Here is a 17,126-nt window from a genome sequence, read left to right on the forward strand (position 1 = left end):
GCCTCACTGATCTATTAGAATTCTTTGAGGGGGGCAATAAACACATGGACAAGGGTGATTCAGTGGATACAGTGTACTTGGACTTTCAGAAAGCCTTTTGACCAGGTCCCTCACTAAGGCTTTTAAGCAAAGAAACCAGTCATGGGATAAGAGGGAGGTCCTCTCATGGATCAGTAACTGGTTAAAAGATAGGAAACAAAAAGTAGGAATAAATGGTCAATTTTCACAATGGAGAAAAGTAAATAGCGGGGTCCCCCAGGCATAAGTACTAGGATCAGTGTTGTTCAACATACTCATATATGATCTGGAAAAAGAGTTAAACAGTGAGATGGCAGAATTTGCAGATGATACTAAATTAATCAAGATAGTTAAGTCCAAAGCTGACTGCAAACATTTACAAAGGTATCTCATTAAACTGGGCGACTGGGCAACAAAATGACAGATTAAATTCAATGTTGATAAATACAAAGTAATGAAAAATGGAAAACATAATCCCAACTATATATACAAAATGATGGGGTTTAAATTAGCTGTTACCACTCAAAAAGATCTTGCAGTCACTGCGGATAGTTTTCTGAAAACATCTCTGAAAACTCAATGTGCAGTGACAGTTAAAAACAAAACAAAAGAACCAAGCTTATAATGTTAGAAACCCCTTAGGAAAGGGATAGATGCTAAAACAAAAAATTTCATAATGCCACTACATAAATCCATGGTATGCTCACACATGGAATACCGTGTGCAGTTCCGTTCTCCCCATCTCCAAAGACAGATACTAGAATTGGAAAACATACAGAGAATGGCAACAAAAGTTATTAGGGATATGGAGCAGCTTCCATGAAAGTAGAGATTAAAAAGATTGGGACTATTCAGCTTGAAAAAGAGACAACTAAGGGGAGATATGAGAGAGATGTATAAAATCATGAATTGTGTGGAGAAAGTGAATGAGGAAGTGTTATTTACCCCTTCACATAACACATGAATCAGAGATCCCACAATGAAACTAACAGGCAGCATGTTTAAAATAAACAAAAGAAAGTACTTCTTCACACAATGCAGTCAACCTGTGGAACTCATTGCCAGGGGATATTGTGAAGGCCAAAACTATAACTGGGTTACAAAAAGAATTAGGTAAGCTTTTGGAGGATACATCCATCAACGGCTATTAGCCAAGATGGTCAGGGATGCAACCTCATGCTTTTGGTGTCCCTAGGCCTCTGAAAGCTAGGTGCTGGTCATACTGGCAGAATGGCAAGAGTAACCTCTCGACTATCTATTGGGGCTCAACTGTCGCTGCAGAGATACCAGTGTGACTATCTCCTCCAATTCACCTGAGTCCAAGAACGGCTCCATCAGTAGTGGAGGTGTAGTTGGTAACAGGAGATATCTGCCAGATGTTGGAGGTAAAGCTCCTGGGACAGTGATATAGATTTCTCTTGAGTAAGGACATCCCTCAGAAGGGCTGGGACAGACAGAAATGGAAACTGTGGATAAGGGAGGAATATATCTTCCGGCATTATACAAGGTTCGGTATCCACTTGTGTCCCACGGGTTCCCATAGTTAAGTCTGACAGTCTCTAGATAGATGAGGCAACACTGATGATGGGTCTGGACCAGTACTCAGACACAACTGGTGAACGTCGAGTCTTACACTTCAGTACTGAGAGAACCAGCGGATCTTTCTTTTTATGCATCTTGCCCTCCAATCTGGGGGTCTTCATCAGAGCCAGTTCCTTAGGTTCCACACATCTCACCCAACTGAACAGGTTTGGGGAGTGTCAAGGTTCCTTCCCCACTCTGAATGCTAGGGTACAGATGTGGGGACCTGCATGAAAAACCTCCTAAGCTTATCTTTACCAGCTTAGGTCAAAACTTCCCCAAGGTACAAAATATTCCACCCTTTGTCCTGGGATTGGCCGCTACCACCACCAAACAAATACTGGTTATTGGGGAAGAGCTGTTTGGAAACGTCTTTCCCCACAAAATACTTCCCAAAACCTTGCATCCCACTTCCTGGACAAGGTTTGGTAAAAAGCCTCACCAATTTGCCTAGGTGATTATAGACCCAGACCCTTCGATCTTAAGAACAATCAACAATCCTCCCAACACTTGCACCCTCCCTTTCCTGGGAAATGTTGGATAAAAAGCCTCACCAATTTGCATAGGTGACCACAAACCCAAACCCTTGGATCTGAGAACAATGAAAAAGCATTCAGTTTTCTTACAAGCAGACTTTTAATAGAAATAGAAGTAAAGAGAAGTAAAGAAATCACCTCTGTAAAATCAGGATGGTAGATACCTTACAGGGTAATTAGATTCAAAACATAGAGAACCCCTCTAGGCAAAACCTTAAGTTACAAAAAAGATACACAGACAGAAATAGTTATTCTATTCAGCACAATTCTTTTCTCAGCCATTTAAAGAAATCATAATCTAACACGTACCTAGCTAGATTACTTACTAAAAGTTCTAAGACTCCATTCCTGGTCTATCCCCGGCAGAAACAGCATATAGACAGACAGACAGACAGACCCTTTGTTTCTCTCCCTCCTCCCAGCTTTTGAAAGTATCTTGTCTCCTCATTGGTCATTTTGGTCAGGTGCCAGCAAGATTACCTTTAGCTTCTTAACCCTTTACAGGTGAGAGGAGCTTTCCCCTGGCCAAAAGGGATTTCAAAGGGGTTTACCCTTCCCTTTATATTTATGACACCCCCCCCAAATCTCAGCTAGGGTGAAACACTGGCTGGGATTTCTTCCTGGAGCTCTAGGAAAAACAGAGTTAATAAGACACATGCAACTCTAAACATACTACCAAGTACATAAAGACTAACAATATTTTCTACATCTCAAGGACGATTTTAACCAGTTGATTCTGGGAAACTTTCACGGGAGAGTGCATCAGCCACTTTGTTAGAAGCTCCTGAGATGTGTTGGATGTCGAAATCAAAATCTTGGAGAGCTAAACTCCACCGAAGAAGTTTTTTGCTATTTTCTTTGACGGTGTGAAGCCACTTCAGTGCAGCATGGTCGGTTTGCAGGTGGAAACGCCGTCCCCAAACATATGGGCATAGCTTTTCCAGAGCGTAGACAATGGCGTAACATTCTTTTTCAGTGACTGACCAGTTGCTTTCCCTCTCAGACAGTTTTTTGCTGAGAAACACTACAGGGTGGAATTCTTGATCAGGTCCTTTCTGCATTAAAACTGCTCCCACACCACGCTCGGACGCATCTGTGGTTACTAGGAACGGTTTGTCGAAGTCTGGGGCCCTTAGTACAGGGTCAGACATGAGTGTCGCTTTAAGCTTGTTAAAGGCCTTCTGACACTTTTCGGTCCACTGAACAGCATTTGGCTGTTTCTTTTTGGTTAGGTCAGTCCGTGGGGCGGCGATATGGCTGTATTGCGGTACAACTCGTCTGTAATAACCGGCCAAGCCTAAGAAGGATTGAACCTGTTTCTCTGACTTTGGGACAGGCCACTTTTGGATAGCATCCACTTTGGCCTGTAGGGGGCTGATAGTTCCTTGACCCACCTGGTGTCCAAGGTAAGTCACTCTCTTTAGGCCTATTTGACACTTCTTAGCCTTAACAGTTAGTCCTGCCTCCCTTATGCGCTCAAGGACTTTTTGTAGATGTTCCAGGTGGTTTGCCCAGGAATCTGAAAATATGGCCACATCGTCAAGGTAGGCGACTGCATATTCTCCTAATCCCGCTAGGAGACCATCTACAAGTCGTTGGAAGGTGGCGGGTGCATTTCGCAGCCCAAAAGGGAGTACATTAAATTTATACAGCCCGAGATGTGTGATGAAGGCTGACCTTTCCTTGGCAGATTCATCTAGCGGTACCTGCCAGTACCCCTTGGTTAAGTCCAAGGTAGAGATGAACTGGGCCCGTCCCAGTTTCTCTAATAGTTCATCTGTGCGTGGCATTGGATAGTTGTCTGGGCGAGTTACAGCATTTAGTTTACGGTAGTCCATGCAAAAACGTATTTCCCCATCTGATTTGGGAACTAGAACCACTGGAGATGCCCATGCACTTCAAGAGGGACGGATTACATCCATCTGTAACATATCCTGGATCTCCCGTTCTATAGCAGTTTTAGCTTGAGGAGACACCCGGTAAGGTTGGAGTGAGCATTACTTGTGTCAATGGAGTGGTATGCCCGTTCAGTCAGTCCTGGGGTGACTGAGAACGTTGGCGCATAGCTAGTGCACAGCTCCTTGATCTGCTGTCACTGCATACGCCCAAGGGTCATGGAGAGGTTCACCTCTTCCACACCACCACCACGTTTCCCTTCGTAGTAGACACCTTCGGGCCACTCAGCGTCGTCTCCTCCCTGGGCTGTAAACTGACAAACCTTTAATTCTCTGGAATAAAAGGGCTTTAGAGAATTAATATGGTACACCTTAGGCTTTCGGTTGGAGGTGGGGAATGCTATGAGATAATTAACAGCTCCCAGGAGCTCCTGGACCGTGAATGGCCCTTCCCACGGTGCTTCCATTTTATGGGCCTGGAGCGCCTTTAAGACCATGACCTGGTCCCCTACTTTGAAGGAACGCTCTCTGGCATGTTTATCATACCAGGCTTTTTGCTCTTTCTGAGCATCCTGTAAGTTTTCTTTAGCAAGAGCTAAAGAGGTTCGGAGGGTGTTTTGTAGGTTGGTTACAAAGTCCAGAATGTTAGTTCCTGGAGAAGGTGTAAATCCCTCCCATTGCTGCTTCACCAACTGCAATGGCCCCTTAACCTCACGGCCATATACAAGTTCAAATGGGGAAAACCGTAAACTGGGGTGTGGTACAGCTCTGTAGGCAAAGAGCAACTGCTGCAACGCTAGGTCCCAATCATTGAAGTGCTCATTTACGAATTTACGTATCATGGCCCCCAAAGTTCCATTAAACTTCTCCACCATGCCATTTGTTTGATGGTGGTAAGGAGTGGCAACCAAGTGATTTACCCCATGAGCTTCCCAAAGGTTTTTCATAGTTCCTGCCAGGAAAATAGTCCCTGCATCTGTGAGGATGTCGGAGAGCCAACCTACCCTGGCAAAAATGTCTGCTAGTGCCTGGCACACACTTTTAGCCCTGGTGTTGCTTAGAGCTACTGCTTCCGGCCATAGGGTGGCAAAATCCATGAAAGTCAGTATGTACTGCTTTCCTCTGGGTGTCTTTTTCGGAAAAGGACCCAGAATATCCACAGCTACTCGCTGAAATGGAACTTCAATGATGGGGAGTGGCTGGAGAGGGGCTTTGACCTGGTCTTAGGGTTTTCCCACTCTTTGGCACACCTCACAAGACCGGACATAGGTAGAAACATCCTTGCCCATTCCCTCCCAGTGGAATGACCCCCCCAAATGGTCTTTGGTCCTGTTCACCCCAGCATGGCCACTAGGGTGATCATGGGCTAAGCTCAAGAGCTTGGCCCGGTATTTAGTTGGAACTACCAACTGTCTCTGAGGATGACAGTCTTCCTGGTGTCCACCAGAAAGAGTTTCCTTGTATAAAAGTCCTCTTTCTACAACAAACCTGGATCGATTAGAAGAGCTGAGAGGCGGTGGGTTGCTCCGTGCCGCCGTCCAAGCTCTCTGGAGGCTTTCATCTGCTTCCTGTTCGGTCTGGAACTGTTCCCTTGATGTTGGAGACATCAGTTCCTCATGGGATTGTGGACCTAGGCTTGGTCCCTCGGGAAGCGATATAGGGGATGGAGCTGTTTCTGTTGACTGTGAGCCGCTCTCCGCTGGTGCGCTATGTTGGGATTCAGGCTCTGGCTGAGCCTCTTGTGTAGGGTTATCGGCTACTGCCAGTTCAGGTTCGGTGGGGCCCTCTGGTGTTGAGGTTGCAAGTACTGGATTCAGTGCTGACAATGGGTCTGGTGTTGGTTGTTCCGCTGGTTCCGGTTCTGGGACTGGTTTCGTCTGGGTCTCTGGGACTGGATCCACTACTGCTGTTGCAGACATTGGCCTGGGGTCCAGGTCCATCACCTCTGACCGGGTCCTGACAGAAGTTTCCGGAACAGAGCTAGGCCTCACGGCTTGTTTAGCCTGGCTGCGGGTGACCGTTCCCACCCTCTTGGCCTGCTTCACATGATTGGCCAAGTCTTCCCTCAACAGCATGGGGATGGGATAATCATCATAGACTGCAAAAGTCCACGTTCCTGACCAGCCCTTGTACTGGACAGGCAACTTGGCTGTAGGCAAATTGAAAGAGTTGGACTTGAAGGGTTGAATCGTCACTTGGATCTCTGGGTTCATTAAATTGGGGTCCACTAAGGAAGCATGGATAGCTGACACTTGTGCTCTGGTGTCCCTCCATGCGGTGACCTTCTTCCTGCCCACTCACAGTTTCCCTCCGTTCCAAGGGTATCTGGGAGGTATCTGGGCCTGCGGACCTCTGGTGTGATTCCGGTGCAATGAACTGTAATCTGTTGGGGTTCTTGGGGCAGTTGGCCTTTACATGCCCCAGCTCGTTACATTTAAAACATCGTCCAGCTGACGGGTCACTGGGGCGAGATGCGTTGCTGGAGAACGGGGTGGTGGGACGATAAGGGGTCTGGAGGGTTCTTTGGGAGGTAGGTGGGGCCCTGGGCGGCTCCCGGTAATAGGGTGCGGTCTGGGGTTGTCCCTTCTGGTCTCCGCTCCAACTGCGACCAGTTTTCTTCTTCTCTGCCACCTCCACCCATCTGGCTCCAATCTCTCCTGCCTCGATTACAGTTTTGGGCTTCCCATCTAGGATGTATCTTTCTATTTCCTCAGGAACACCCTCTAAGAATTGTTCCATTTGCATTAGGAAGGGCAAATTTTCTGGAGATTCAACACTTGCTCCTGATATCCAGGCATCCCAATGTTTCACAATGTGGTAGGCATGTCGGGTAAATGACGCGTCTTGTTTCCACCTTAGGGCTCTGAACCTCCGACGAGACTACTCGGGTGTTATCCCCATTCTGACTCTCGCCTTGGATTTAAACAGTTCATACTTGTTCATGTGTTCTTTAGGCATTTCAGCTGCCACCTCAGCTAAGGGTCCACTGAGCTGCGGCCTCAGCTCTACCATGTATTGGTCAGTAGAGATGTTGTACCCAAGGCAGGCCCTTTCGAAGTTTTCTAGGAAGGCCTCAGTATCATCGCCTGCCTTGTAGGTGGGGAACTTTCTGGGATGGGAAGTGGTACTTGGAGAAGGATTGCTAGGGTTTGTTGGGATATTCTGCTGAGCCTTTATCTTCTCCATCTCCTCCACATACTTCCTCTCTTTTTCCTTCTCCTCCAGTTCTTTGTCCCTTGCTTCCATAGCTCTCCTGTGAGCAGCCGCTTGGTGTTGTTCTGCCTCTTTCGCTGCCTCCCTTTCTTGTTCCTTCTCCTCCTCCTTCAGCCGCATGAATTCTATCAGTCTTTCATGTTCCCTTTGTCTTTCCTCAGCCTGAAATCTGGCTAATTCCAGCTTTTGTCGAGCCGTGGATTTTGTCATTCTAACCTCTCTGTTTTTAACTAACTTTACACCCGAGGTTTAGAAATAAACCAACAAAACTTGGCTGTAAAATTTTGCTGTGCTGGAATAGAATACCTATTCTCTGATAGTGATTGTCAGCCTACAGAAAAAGACAATTCCCTTGTCTCTGCTCTGGGCCCAAATCAAAGCAAAAAACCTCCAACTACTTGGAAACCTGCTTACCAGCAGCCCAAAGGAAAAAAAAAATCCTTTTAAAACTTGTGCTCCTTGTAAAAAATCAAAATCCTAAAAAAAACAAACAAACCACTGCCACTTTTGTCTCCGGGCAAATGGGTAGAACACCCCCTTCCCCCCTCCATTTACTTTTAGGGAAAAAAAAACTCTGGGTTGGAAGACTGAATTTCCCTGCAGGAGTTAAGTACCCTGCCTCCAGGCAAAGAAAACCTGCAATTCACAAAGATAATCCCCTTTTATCTCTGCTTGGCCACAAAGCAGAGAAAAAAACAAGCTGCTTTCAGTTTCAGCTGCTTTCTGAACTTCCTTTCCCAAGGAAAAAAAATTTCCTTTTTAAAATCTGTATTTCTAGTTCAAAAAATCTCAACTGGATCTCAAAATGATTTCAGGTTAATCCCACCACTATGCCACCATGTCAAGGTTCTTCCCCACTCTGAACGCTAGGGTACAGATGTGGGGAGCTTCATGAAAAACCTCCTAAGCTTATCTTTACCAGCTTAGGTCAAAACTTTCCCAAGGTACAAAATATTCCACCCTTTGTCCTTGGATTGGCTGCTACCACAACCAAACAAATACTGGTTATTGGGGAAGAGCTGTTTGGAAACGTCTTTCCCCCCAAAATACTTCCCAAAACCTTGCATCCCACTTCCTGGACAAGGTTTGGTAAAAAGCCTCACCAATTTGCCTAGGTGACTACAGACCCAGACCCTTCGATCTTAAGAACAATGAACAATCCTCCCAACACTTGCACCCCCCCTTTCCTGGGAAATGTTGGATAAAAAGCCTCACCAATTTGCATAGGTGACCACAAACCCAAACCCTTGGATCTGAGAACAATGAAAAAGCATTCAGTTTTCTTACAAGAAGACTTTTAATAGAAATAGAAGTAAAGAGAAGTAAAGAAATCACCTCTGTAAAATCAGGATGGTAGATACCTTACAGGGTAATTAGATTCAAAACATAGAGAACCCCTCTAGGCAAAACCTTAAGTTACAAAAAAGATACACAGACAGAAATAGTTATTCTATTCAGCACAATTCTTTTCTCAGCCATTTAAAGAAATCATAATCTAACACGTACCTAGCTAGATTACTTACTTAAAGTTCTAAGACTCCATTCCTGGTCTATCCCCAGCAAAGACAGAATATAGACAGACAGAGACCCTTTGTTTCTCTCCCTCCTCCCAGCTTTTGAAAGTATCTTGTCTCCTCATTGGTCATTTTGGTCAGGTGCCAGCGAGGTTACCTTTAGCTTCTTAACCCTTTACAGGTGAGAGGAGCTTTCCCCTGGCCAGGAGGGATTTCAAAGGGGTTTACCCTTCCCTTTATATTTATGACAGGAAGTATGTTTCTCATGGACAGTCCTCAATGGGGATCTGTCCTTGCATCCATGAGAGCATCCTCTACTCTCATGGGGAACCCTCAAAGAAGAGTCCTAGCTCTTAGATGTTGAGGGCTCTGCTCCAAGGCACATGTTTGGAGGGGCACTGCAGGCCAACGTAGAGGGTGGTCTCCCTGGCCTGAGTCAGAGAGGGGCCTCATAGCCTTCTCCACCAAGTGCTTACATAGGTGAAGCTCCTGGGCTTCTCAAGTTCTGGGTGGCAAGGGACAACAGATACTGTACTTCACAGTTATGTGCCTCACCCAAACTGCACAGGCAGCGTTGATGTTCGTCACTGATAGAGAAGGATCAAGGACAGGTGATGCAATTCTTGAAACCCAGGACTTTGGGCACAGTCCTAGAGACAGGGAGGGGTTCACCAACCAGGGAGAGAGACACACACTCTATACTACACTAAAAAATTTAACTACTAACTACAAATCTAACAATATAACTGTTTACAAATATTTTCTTTATAGGTCATGAAACCAAGTAAAGGAGGACACAATTCCAACTCGGGCTACGTGGCAGTAGAGAAGCAACTGGAGAGGCACCTGCACTGCCTCTTATACCTTTGGTTGGGAGCACAAGGATAGTTACTACACATGTGCAAACCAACAGACACTGCTCTTAAGAATTTTTGGACTTGTGTGCATGGCACACATGTGTACCCCACATGTAGAACACACATAGGGACGAGCACTCAAAGAAGAGGTGGTACTGTAGCCTGTGGATAGACTAGTCCTTTTAAGACTCTCCTGATCATAGGGGGTTAGTGGTGGTGGTGGTGACTGGTCTTGAAAGGCCAAGATGGCCACCAGATGAATTTTAATGAGCTCACTGGCAGGCCTGATTCTTTCAGTTCTAGTAGGTGTTCCAATACCTTGAATCTGTGATGCAGATGGAGATAGAGCATCCAGATCAAGAACCTTTTCCACTTAGCCAGATAGGTAGCTGTTATGGATTCACAGGGTCTGGGATATGGCCCAGCCTGTAACCAATCCCTTGGGAGTGACCCCTTTTGTGTCCTGGACCCCAGTGATTCCACAGAGTTCCAAAGGGGTAGGACCTTGACTCCATGACTCTGAAAAACTGGACCTTTGGGCACCAGCAATCCTCGTCTCTGTCCCTGGCTCCCTGCAATGAATCCAGTCAAGCCAGACTCCTGCTGGAGGCTTCTCCATACCTTTCAGGGCACAATGTTTAGTCAGCATTTGCAGCGACCCCCAGGCAATCTTTTCAAAACAACGTAGCAATGTATTAGTCAGCTGGCATGCAATTTTGAAATACAGAGAAGCAAGGGTTAAGAAAGAGTTCAGACTGGCTAAAGCCAGGGCACCCCAAATCCATGCTACGTAGGAACAACCTATGCTCCCTTCGTCTGTCCCTTTTTGTCTACCAGCCCATGTGTCTCTGTCAGCAGAGCTCTTAATACAGCCACCTGACACCTCTTGTTTTACAGCCATGCTTTGTTCACATGTTCAGCTGCCTCTGCAGCTAGGTGTTAATTTTGGTCTTCGAGGTTCTCATTGTCTCTATAGCGTCTTCCATTCAAATGTGTTGATTCCAGCCCACACAGTCCTTGTAGCTTTATGGCAGGGGTGGCCAAAATGTGGCTCACAAGCCACACATGGCTCTACTGTTAACATGCAGCTTGTGGAGTCCCACTTTATACCCCTCCCTCCATTTTCCATCTACCAGACAGGGAGGTGGGGGAGGGGAAGGGGGAAGCTTGGGATCTGCACCTTGCAGCGGGGTAGTGGCTTGTGGCTTCTGTCCAGCAGGGAGGGAAGGTCTCGGGGTGCGCTCCAGCTCTTGAACTTCTGAAGATTGTCCTATGTGGCTTGGAGAGTCAGTAAGTTTGGCTACCCCTGCTATATATCTCAAATACCTAGACTGACTTCCCATGTCCTAAGGAGAAAATGAATTATTTCCCCCAAAGGGTAACAATGCCAAGGTATCAAGTCATATAGACAGGTCATAAATATATTACAGAAAATTCCCACATTTGTCACAGTAGTTCTAGAATAATTTTTTTCTTCTGAACCAGATGAAAATAGATTCTATCTATAGCTGTTAGCCACCAAACATCCATGCTGTGAGGCTGAGACTGCAGTGGGATTGGAGTGCAGCACCTGACTGTAATGCTATGATATACAGAGAGGACTGGTAACATGAATGGAGGTTGGATTGAAAGGATCTGCAGGTCCAAGTACTAATACTTCCTCAGCCAAGATGGGGCTAAGAAATATCATTATGGAGTGTTCTTGTTTCAGCTTTCTGTTTACTTTGGGAATCAGTAGATTGGAGGGTATTCTTACAGGAACTCCAGTCCCCAGTGTAGTAGGAATGCATCTTTCACATAGCTTGGGCTCTGACCAGCCATGGAACAGAAGCAGCCGCACTTCTTCTAGTCTCTGGTTGCAAACCAGTTCATATTGGGAAATCATCAGCTCTGGAATACTGCCCACAGTATCTTGTTCTCCAGAGACCGATCATGATTTCCAATGAACTTCCTGCTGAGATTATTTTTTTTTTAAATTGTGTACAATATTCTTAAAATAAAAATTAAAGGCACTCCGCCAAACAAAAACCCCTAATTTTTCCTCATGAATGTTACCTTTATACTTTCAATTGCTTTTCTGAAGTAAAAAGTTCCAGCAGTTAAGGATTTTGTTCTATATTTGACTTTTAGAGAATGAATGCTCATGAGGACTCACCTTCTCTCCTCTCTGCTCATTTAACATCTCAACTCTGCGACACAGAACTTGAATGGGATCTTTTAACCGTCCTGATCCTATTAGGTCCTCTAAGTATTCAAGCATACCTTCATCATGTTCATTCTGGCCTTTTGGTTTCATCATTGCAATCTGTTCAACTTCCCCCTTCAAAAAAAAAAAAAAAAATTAATCTAGATTCTATCATTCTTAGGAGATTGGGGTTCTTTCTTTAAGAGAAAGAATATATTGGGATGCAGATAACATGAAGATCTTTACTATTCTAAGCCACTTATGTGACAAGTCAGATGTTATAAATTACAACATAGTAAGGCAGCAGTCAGAACTAGTTAGTCACAATACCCATATATCTAGTGAGGCAGTTATGAATATAATGAAATTTTCTCCCTCTGAAGATACTATGGTGATGGTGTGAAAGAAAAAACATCTGTTCTCCGTAGCCCAACCTCCAAACTAAACTTCATCACTCTATAAAACTTCAAAGCACATCTCCCTCGCCTGAGAGGGGAAAACAAAACTAACAAAAATGACAAACCCATACCATTTAAGACTGTTTTATTTACATAAAGTATTTAAGATAGTTTGATCAGGAGTAGAGCCCTATTAAAAGTAGTAGTTTAGAAAAAAATGTTTCAGGAGCAGTGTTCTGATTGGTCACTTGAACCTTTTGGGTGTCCAGTTGGACATTATTAAAAAACAAAAACAACAAAAAGCCTTATTAAATACTTATTAACTTTCCCTGCTATATTTATTTCTTCCTGAACAGCATTATCTCAATGTATATACCACAGAACATTTTTACTAAAAACAGCAGCAGATCTAATTTTTCATTATAAGGTAGAAAGGGAAATGACTTGTAAAAGAATTATAAAAGAATTTGATGTGAAGATAAACAACGTAGTTTAGCTCTTGCTGTAGTAAATGGAGCAAATTTTTTATTTTTAAAATACCAATTACACACATCACCATATGCTTGGAACAAAGTGGTGATACATCTTCCAAATTCATTCAAATCATTGCATAATATTTAGTCTAAATTCAAAATTGTAAAGTAACAAAAAGATATCAGAAATGCATGTATATTTAATACATTTATTATTTGTATTGCCATAGTGCCTAAGAGCCTACTCATGGACAAGGACCCCATCGTACTAGGTATTACACAAAACAGACCAAAGAAGTCCCAAACAGTTTATAACCAAAGACAAGCGTTTTAGCTATGTGGATGGATAGGAAAGGCGATATCTTAGAGATTGTTATACAGAAAAAGTCTGCAAGATAGAAATAGCTTGGGTGTGAGGATCTAGAAGGAAGTCAAAGTCGAAAGCGATACGTAGGTTAAAGACCTGATTAACAGGCAAGATGGTAGTATTGTCCACAGTGATCGAAAAAGGACATAGGGAACTCAATCTCTGTTTTAGCCATGTTTGAGCTTGGACTGATGGCTAGACATCCACAAGGAGATAGAGAGACAGGCCAAGATTTTAGTTTGGACAGAATGGGAAAAATTTCTTACTGATAATTTCCTTTCTCCTAGCACTGTCTCCCAAGATTCTGGATATCTGGGCTGCTCCCTTCTACAGCTCATGGAGGTGGATAAAAGATTTGGCTCCATGTGCCCTGGCTACTGACAAATAAGTTATTCCAAAGAAGTGAAAAAAACTTGAATAATGAATATTCCAGAAGTAATGAACTAACTGTGTCCAGCAGACAAAACAGCCAAGAAAGCATTGGGTCAAATCCAAGCAGTGCTCCATTTGTGAGGCAGCCTTCTCAGGCTCAGCAGATACTGAGTTGTACCCAGCCAGTTGACCTTAACTCTATTAGGTCTTGGGGCTACGAGTTGAACAGGAATGTGGGACTGCCAACCCACCAAAGCAAACGTGACTCCAATGTGGAAAAATGGACCAGGAAGAGAATAAGGAAAGACTCTAAAGACTAGAAGGACTCAGCCAGCCTGAGAAAGCTGCCTCACAAATGGAGCACCGCTTGAATTTGACCCAGTGCTTTCTTGGCTACTATACCATGCCTATATAAGGGCAGAATAGCTGGCAGGGAGACACTATGGTGGAAGTTCAGGGTGGATTAAACCATCAGATTGCTTAAGACCAACCCAGGGAGGAGGAAAGACGATCGAAAAAGAGAAACTGCTTGCTGCTGCCCCCCCAAAAAGGAAAAAATAATAATGAAAGAGATAAAAAGAGCAGTGTAACTGCCAACTGACCGCTGCCACCGAGGCAGAGAATCTGGTGGCAAGAAGGAGCAAAGGATACATGGCCAGTGCTAGATCTTTGATCCACCTCCGTGAGCTGAGGCATAGAGGGGAGCAGCCCAGATGCTCAGAATTGCGTGAGATGCTGTGCTGCAGAAACAGACAGGTCAGCAGTAGATCTGAGAGTCATCAGCATAGAGATGGTATTTGAATTTGTATTTGCAGACGAGGTTATCTAGAGATAAGATGTAGAGGAAGAAGAGAAGGGGACCAAGGAGAGAGCTTATTGGCACTGTCAGAAAGTTGAATAGAGGATGAGGAGGATCCTCTGAAGGACTTATTATAGAGGTGGAGAACTAGGAGAGAGGAGTTACAGAAGCCATGATAGTACAAGATTTTAAAAAAAGAGGAGCAACAGCCAACTGTGTAGCTGTCTAACATCAAGGAGGAAGAAGATGGGGTTCTCATTTTGAACTTTTCCCAAAGTCTGACCTCTTCCTAGCCAGAGTGGTTTCATTTACTTATTTGGTATAGGATGACACCTAGTGGCCTCACTTTTCTCTCACTAGAAAATATGCAAGCCCTGTGCAGTTGAGCAGAAAAGAAAAAACACAGTAGAGCCACATCTTGTTAATTTTACATGTTTTATGTACTTATTCTTCTTCCTGCACAAAAAACTCCACATTAATATTGAGTCATATGTAGGAGCATTTTTTATTCTTTTATTTCAAAGCTATAAAAAAGTGTAGGCATATAAACTTTGTTAGTTTTCTTTATTGGACAAACTATTAATAAATACTAATGTCAGTAGGTATTAAAGTGACACAAAATAAAGCAATCCTTTTTATAAGCTGTCACATTACATACCCTTATTACCAGAGTATACAGTATGTATACCAAAATGCAAATATTTTCTAATGAGTACAGTTCAACTGGGCTACAGTTCTTATTGCTCACTAAATTAATGGAATGATTGGTCTGTTTATACATTAAGGAAGATAAACTAGTAACAGAAATATCTTTTTTTTTTTTAATTCAAGTGTTGAATTCAACAGATATTTCCAGCAGCTTCTTTCCACTACAGGCACTGTAAAAGTTAAGAATGCATTGTATAACCTCAAGATGGCAATTATACAGTTTGACCATGTATCCCTTCCAGATGTTCAATTCTAACTAGATGCAAAATACATAACTAGGCCGGGGTTTTGAACACCACTCGTGCTGTTCTAAGGGAGCTATCACATGCTTGCTCTTGTCCATAACTTGAAAGAGTATTTAAAGAAAACAGCACCAGCAAAAGTGAAACTCAAGAGACAACAGACACACACATTCAGAGAGAAAGAGGAGAGAGATAAGCTTAAGCATATCTGGTATAGCTCTTGTGCTTGGAGGAGAAGGAAAAACCCTTAATTTAAAAATACTAGGATATACTATTTAAAGGAATGTCTAACGAATGTAGAAATTCAAGTTGACACCATCCCTCCAACATCTATAAACCTCTCATTAAAAAAAAAAAAAATCTCAGTCTCAAAACTGTGCCCCAAGGAAAATCTTTCAACAGTTTACCTTAAATTATATGCCTCTTACTGAAAAGTGAATGTCTTGGGGCAGGGGCAGAAGAACACACCGGTGTTATGATATATACATGATTATGTATGGATAGATGTATAAGTGATATCTGTGAAGGACCACCATCATTGACTATAGCATAAGAGCTCCTTTGATGTGCTGGACTTATGTTTCTAGGTGTCCTCAATCCCAAACAGAGATGCCCAGAGCTTGAAAAATTTCTTCAGTGCTCAATAATTCCAAGAACTAAATCAACTCACAAAGAGAAAACACCTCTTTTCCGTTTTCCCAGTGGTCTGGTTTCACCGCTGAGATTTTTTAGTCAATGAAGGCTGGGCATCCCCCTTATCACTAATTGGAACATATGTTACACCAACCTTCAGCTTTAGATTAGAAGACAGCCCTCCTATGCACTGGTTCAGGACCGTGTAGCCCAGGGGTAGGCAAACTATGGCCCGCAGGTCAGATCCAGCCCACGAGCTGTTTTAAGCTGGCTTGTGAGCTCCCGCTAGGGCACTGGGTTGGGGGCCACACCACGCAGCTTGGCCTCACTCTGGCGCTTCAGCCGGGGCACCGGATTTGGGGCCGCACTACTCAGCTCCCAGAAGCTGCAGCATTGCCCCACTCCAAGGGTTGCTCCACATGTTGGAGCTGGAGAAGGGACATTCCACTGCTTCCAGGAGCCACTTGAGGTAAGTGCAACTCTGAGTCTGCACCCGAGCCTCTCCCCATGCCCCCAACCCCCTGCCCGAGCCCTGATCCCCCTCCTGCTCTCCAAACCCCTCAATCCCAGCATGGAGCACCCGCCTGCACCCCAAACCTCTCATCTCCAGCCCCATCCCAGAGTCCGCACCCCCAGCCAGAACCTGCACCCCTTCTGAACCACTCAGTCCCAGCCCAGAGCCCCCTCCTACACCCCAAACTCCTCATCCCCAGCCTGCACCCTCAACCAGAACCCTCACCCCCTCCCACACCCCAACCCCAATTTTGTGAGCATTCATGGCCCTCCATACAATTTCTATTCCCTGATGTGGCCCTCAGGCCAAAAAGTTTGTCCACCCCGGTGTCGACTGTTCTTATGTCGTTTCTTTCCCTTGCTTCTTTAGCTTCGCTAGCCTTACTCTATCCAATTTCTCTTTTTTTTTGCATTGTTTCTTTACTGCTTTGTCAAGGTTCCTGTAGGTTTGTTTTGTTTCTTCAGTTACATGTTATAGTACTAGAGCCTTTTGTTTTCTGCTTTGTCTATAAATTTTCCATGTTTCTTCTGAGATCCACTGTTCTTGCTTCCTCTCTTTCTACCAATTATCTTTTCAGCTGCTTCTAGAATAGAAGTTCTGAGAAGATCCCAGTATTTTTCCACTTGGTTTTCTTCAAGATCTTTAAGGGCCTCAAACCTATTCTTGACCTCTATCTGGTACTCTTTTCATATCCTGCAATCTTGTAGTTTCTGTATATTGAATAATCTGGGTCTGTGTTCTTTCTTTTTAAGAGTTTTAAACTTCAATTTGATGTTTGCTTTCAGCAAATAGTGATCATTCCCTGTATCTGCTCCTCTGAA

General features: G+C 44.1%; 1 protein-coding gene across 2 annotated transcripts in view; it reads right to left on the reverse strand.

The window, feature by feature from the left end:
* SMC4 (structural maintenance of chromosomes 4) overlaps positions 1-17,126 on the reverse strand; it is a 108,295-nt gene that overhangs the window by 66,943 nt on the left and 24,226 nt on the right. For both annotated transcript variants that reach the window (XM_077826124.1, XM_077826125.1), the window contains one exon: positions 11,770-11,934. In XM_077826124.1, coding sequence (XP_077682250.1) covers positions 11,770-11,934 — 165 coding nt within the window. The remainder of the gene's footprint in view (positions 1-11,769; positions 11,935-17,126) is intronic.

The sequence above is a fragment of the Eretmochelys imbricata genome, chromosome 9, assembly GCF_965152235.1.
Source record: "Eretmochelys imbricata isolate rEreImb1 chromosome 9, rEreImb1.hap1, whole genome shotgun sequence".
NCBI lineage: Eukaryota > Metazoa > Chordata > Testudines > Cheloniidae > Eretmochelys > Eretmochelys imbricata.